Source organism: Eufriesea mexicana, unplaced genomic scaffold (genome assembly GCF_001483705.2).
Source record: "Eufriesea mexicana isolate 0111107269 unplaced genomic scaffold, ASM148370v2 scaffold93, whole genome shotgun sequence".
NCBI lineage: Eukaryota > Metazoa > Arthropoda > Insecta > Hymenoptera > Apidae > Eufriesea > Eufriesea mexicana.
In genome coordinates, this window is record NW_016908274.1 from 753,574 (window position 1) to 759,646 (window position 6,073).

The 6,073-nt window shown below is 26.2% G+C and overlaps 1 protein-coding gene across 1 annotated transcript; it reads right to left on the reverse strand.

Moving 5' to 3' along the window:
• Window positions 1-675: 675 nt before the first annotated feature.
• Eaf6 (chromatin modification-related protein EAF6/MEAF6) lies at window positions 676-4,767 on the reverse strand. The gene is made up of 4 exons (XM_017910308.1): window positions 4,580-4,767; window positions 3,155-3,358; window positions 2,811-2,847; window positions 676-1,284 (listed from the first exon to the last, which is right to left on the reverse strand). The coding sequence occupies exons 1-4, from the start codon at window positions 4,649-4,651 to the stop codon at window positions 956-958; spliced, it is 642 nt and encodes a 213-aa protein (XP_017765797.1). The 5' UTR covers window positions 4,652-4,767; the 3' UTR covers window positions 676-955.
• Between the last annotated feature and the right edge of the window lie 1,306 nt (window positions 4,768-6,073).

Here is a 6,073-nt window from a genome sequence, read left to right on the forward strand (position 1 = left end):
TAAAATATCGAAAATAAAAATCTATATCCATAATTCAATTAATTTCAAATTCTTTATTAACAATGCTTTATTTAAATACGGTGGTTACAAAAAATATTTTTTCACTTTTTCAATATTTTTCCTAAAATTATAATTTTACAAGTGTGAATAGGTATATTTTACAAAAAATAGATACACTGATGTTACAAAACTTATTATTAAAAATAAAATTGAAGGAAACTAACAATTGGAACTTCTAAATTAACATAATGTAATTATAACAAATAGTTCCATTATGTGATTTCATTTTTATGTGCAATTATCATTTTTATCTTTAGTATAACTACAATGTCAATTCTGATTCTTTTATATAATACTAAAATAAAATAATATATCTTATATGATAAGCATAATGGAATGCTAACTATTTATAATATAAAGCTTTTAAAAACATAAACCATTATATTATTAAAATTGAAAGTTAAAATATAAATTGTTAGTATCTCTCATAGTAATATTTAAATCTAGTTGATCTTAACTATTGGTAACAGATTACAAGAAATAAAAAGCTAACAATTTTAACTCTATTTTGTCTTGTCTTGAAACCAATGATACTGTGCAAGTAACTGACGCAACTGATATTTTTTCATTCCTAGACCTGAAATTTGTCTTTATACAATACTATATTCATTGGCTTATAATTATGTTTTTTATAGAAACAGAAATAGGAATCCTATCTGGATGGCGAAATGACCAACACCCTTTATTACCCAAGCTTTTATCTTGTATATTCTTATTGCTAACAATGCTAATAATAGCATTTACTCTTCCATAGAAACTCAGTGATTCTTGGTGCATTTATTATAAAAAACAGAGATCTGGTACATCGACAGAATCCAATTTGAATAAAGAAAAAAATGTCCCATTGACAGTCCTCAGATGGACCATTTAAAAATCACATCATTTTGGGTCTATTCTACCTATTTCTGGATCTCTTGTTGCTATTCTTTTTCGCATTGTTCCCAGATTTATTTTTTGAAGAATCTTTTCCAGTATTCTCCTTCAAGGACACGTGCTCAAGGCTGCCATTGCTTGCGTGTCCATTTGCAAATTGTCCAGCAATCTCGGTGGATGAAGCGAGAGATCCATTCTGACTATACTGGCCAGTTACAGAGTGGTTTTTCCCAGATGATTCCTTATTACCGTTGGTGTTATTGGCCGTCGTCCCGTGAGAATTTACAAGGCTGCAATTGTCTTCGCTACCGCTGTTGCCGATCTGCGACTCCGATTCACTGTACCGCTCAACTGGAATCAAGTTCAGAATGGGAAAACCGCGATCCCCGATCGGCACGTGCTCGATCGACCGTTCGAAGTTAGTCGAATATTCGATTGACAGTTGTACGATTTATCCAGATGCAATGCTATCGATTGACCGATTAGTCGTTAGGCAATTAATCAGTCAAGTCACTTAACCGCTTGTCGTTACCTCGAATGTGTCTTTACTTGATCGATTAAACTATTAGACATAAGAACCGTTAATTAAGTATCATATATCGAATAAGAAGTCTCATATGAGTCACATGGAAGAAGGAGTATTGGTACATTTGAAAAAAATATATTTGAAACTTAAGTAGTTATTGAAGGTATGTTACTTCTGAAATATTAAAGTTGTTTATGTAAATTTTATAACATGATAAATAAACTGTTATATAGTACCAATAATAATTTTCCATATATAATTTAATTACAATCAACATTCATTAAATTTAGAGAAATGAACAGTGAAACATCAATAAAAATAAATCTAACAATAAAGTTGTTACAATTAAAATGAAAAATCGTTTAATCGATCAAAACCTACATTTCTATACTTCATAGCATTCTGCAATTTTAAGAAAGATTACCTAAAAGCAAATAGGAAAAGAATATGAAAGTGTATTACATCAAAATGCTTTTTTACAAAGCTAAAAGAAATCCACGAAACACTTTAAATATCAATGATTGTTACTTTATCACATTCTGATTGATTTAATAAATATTACTGCAAACACTTATTATAAGCACAATTATTTTGTATTGAGAGTATAAAAGATATATTTCTCTTATACCCACACTAATGCAGAAAACACGAATTTATTTAAAGCTTAGATAGAGAGAAAAGATAAATATAGAAAATAAAGTAACAATGCCAAGCTAATATTTTCTACACCTTCAACATATACAAGAAAAGCAAATTACAAGTTTACTACCAACATACATGTAGAATAAAGCAATGTAGTAGATAGAATTGTTAAATCGAGGAATAACGTTTCATAAAACTTCGAAACAGGTAAGAGAAATAGACATTGAATTTATTTATAATTAGATACAGAAAAAAGATGAATATAGATGAAAACAGACAGAGAAAAATCAATATATAAAGTGCTACGCTAAAAGTTACTTTCAAAAAGTTAAAAATGAATTATTATTGAAATAGATTGAAATAATAAATAAAAATTTATTCATAACTTAAATACACAAAAAAAAAACAAAAATCGTTCCACAAAAATTCGAAGTAGTAATAAATATCCTTCGAATTTTCTTTCTTCGCTAATCTAATCAACTCTGCTTCGCAATCCACATTTATTATGCTTTTTTTTTTCATTTGGAAGACAGTTTGATCAATACATTAAAAAGAAAGAGAAATACAATCAAGGACTTAAAAACTAAAAAGAATTATTGTCAAGGAGTGGATGAAAAGAAAAGCTGGAAGGGACGGTAGGATGAAAAATAAGTTGTACTCTTTTTTTTTTAGAATTAACTATCTCAGGAATATCCATTGAGGTCCTTACTTTTTTCCTGGGTGTTTTCGACGAGTCCGCTGACAGCCTGTAAGAATGTAATACTTTGAATTTATTTAAGTTCTATCACATTAGAAGTAAATGTAATAACCAAATTTTTATCTTTCCTTTAAATTTCATTATTTTCTCTTTATTTTCTCTAACTCAAAATTTGTAATATGATAAAATATATAAAAACAAAAATATTTATATTATATTAAATTAATTGTAATCATTTCAGTATGTTACTATATACTTTTATTAAAATTCTAAAGTATTGAACTGATTTCTGCAAACTAATAATTTGAGTGAAAAATTCAGATTTAAAAATAAATTTATTTCTGTTGATTACTAACAGCCATAGAGGTGATTGAAGATTTTGAGAATAGCCTTTCAGCTTCTTTAAATTTCCTATTTCGTTTATCTGCTTTGCTATTAGTGTTTTTATTACTGGCTAAATATCTGTCCCAACCACGTATTATATTACCATATAGTTGTGTATCTTCCAAATAACTACCTTCAAATGCATAGATTTGACGTTCTAAATTGGCGAGAGTATCCTGTAAAATTTTAATATTTTATAAAAATCATGAAATAAAATTAATTTCCTTCGTATCACTGAATATCAATACTTAACTAAAAAACTTGTAATCTTAGTGCCATAAAAAATAGTATTTATACTTATTTAGATTATATTTAAGTTTTAGTTCCCTTTTGCAAATATTAAAAATTATATAAATGGTTCTTCTTATTCAAATTTTAATTTTTATTATTAAAAAAAGTAATTTAACCAATTACTGCAATAAAAATTACAATTTTATAATAGCGATTATTTTTTATTTTTACCGTAACTGTTTACAATAATTTTTAATTCCAGTAATAATAATCTTTCATCTTTAAAAAATATGTTCTCTGTATTTTTACAATGTAGGAAAGATATATTAAAAATCAAAACTGTAAAACTTCAATTAATAATTTAACTAGACAAATATTTATTTCTTAATATACAATATGGCATTAACAAATAAATTAATATATTGTTATAAATTTTATTTAGAAAAGTAATTAAAAATACTGATAATTATTTATAAGCTTCATTACATTATTCTTATATTATTTTTATTAATATAACAGCATGAATGGCTTTATACAACATTAATTTGTATAATAACAGAATTGTAAACAATATATAACTTCATTATATAACACAATAGTATATTTTATTACATAAGCAGAAAAAATAAATATCTTAAATTTGTGAAGGAAAAATGAAGAAAGAAAATTTAAAGAAGAAAAATTATTATTCCTTACTTTAATCAATCCCTTCTTCAATAAATGTATATAAAATTAGAAATATAATACATACGAGTAATGATATTTGAAGTTACTTATATGGTCATTGATATGAAAGTAAACAATTTAGGTAACATAAAAATAACTTGAAATATTCTAGAAATTAAATATATTAAATTAAAAATTCACAAATAAAGAACATTTCATATAGGAATAGTTAACAGCTTAGAAAGTTAAATAAACCAAAAAGTAAAAGTTTTAATTGTTATAAAGAACAATCGAGAGGTTAGACAAACATAACCATAAAATGTTCAAGACACGAGCGATGAATCACTACTTTCCAGAAACTTCTGAAACTGAATATTTCTAAATGAAGTTGTTCTTTTTGTAGCAATGACAGTAATAATGTTTGTATTATACAAATATGTTGCAAGGAAATAGAAATAGGTTTAAAACAGACGCAGTTTGACAGTTGTTTCGATACTTACAGCTATTTCTGCTTTTCGTTTCACTAATTCAGCGAGTTCTGCTCGCAAATCAACAGAGGACTTTGTCGACATTACGTATTTAAATATATCGATATAAAAATAACAACAGATGGAACACTTTTACGTAAAAACGTATTCTTTACATTCAACAAATACTAGTTCTATATTTTTCAACGAAAACTTTCTAGAACAACTTGAAACTATCACTGTCTGAAGTCTGAATCAAAACAATTACGAGATAAAGGCGGCCATTTTTGAATTAGACAAGCGAACAAGTGTAATTTCTGTAATGAACTATCTTCGGGGAATTAGTAATTAATGGAAAAAGTAAAATAAAATTTATTTTTTTATCCACTCAATAATTTTTAACTAATATAAATACCATCAAATTATATAACAATATATATATATATATATAATTATTAAGTTGACTATGATGTATATTTAAAAATCAATAAACATAGTAATTTAAATAATGCCAGCAATATCTTGTCTTTAAAACAATTTATTTGCCGTTATCTCTGTTTATGGCAAAATATATTTTCTCATTTTTAAATAAATATTTTTAACATTCTATAATATTTCCTATTAATTTGATATCTATAATTAAAATATTATTTAAAAATTGATAAATAGATAATGCATATTAATGTACACAATTTCCTTTATAATTTCCAATTTTTCTTTTTTATTTTATGAGGTTCTCTTCCTCAATACTAATCCTTAACTGTTTCACGATAATGATACACCACTTAATACTTAGGTATGTAATTGTTTTCGTAACACCAATGTCAACGAAAACCTATTTTACAGAAGAGGTAATTGGATTGAAAGGAAATTTCGTATTTTTATTACGACTTTTTAATAACTAACTTTATAGAAATAATGATTTGAAAGAAAAAATTGTGATCTTACATGACATAAATTCTGCGATACATATTACAAACCAATTTTTAATTAAAAAATTCGACATTTTACTATTTTATCGTGCAATTTATTTATTTTTATATACTTTACCATTAAATGCAACATTATATTTTAACGTATAATAATAAAATATATTTTATTATTATATTCTACCATAACTCTTTTACTACTATTATTTTCAGAGCTAAAAGTTAACAGTCATTACACCCGTTGTTTAACACCAAAAGCTATGAAAATAGGAAATTACACCTGGTACTTAACGATTACAACATACCGAATTATTATTATCACCCAATTGTAGCGTGCATTTTGTTAAAAAAGGCAAGGAGAACAGAAACATAGTTCTAAATCGTAGGAAAAAGCACGAAGTACGCATAGCAAGTGAGCATACAACCCGATTCCCAGAAGAACCATGAAAGAAAATCGTAATTGCTGAGGTCTGTTGCGAATTACACGCGTTACGATTACCAATCAGAGAGTATTAATATCTCAGCGTACTCGGAAGAAGGAAAAAATCGGAGGTGTAACAGAGCTCTAAGAAAACGATTAAGATCGTTCTGCTGCCGG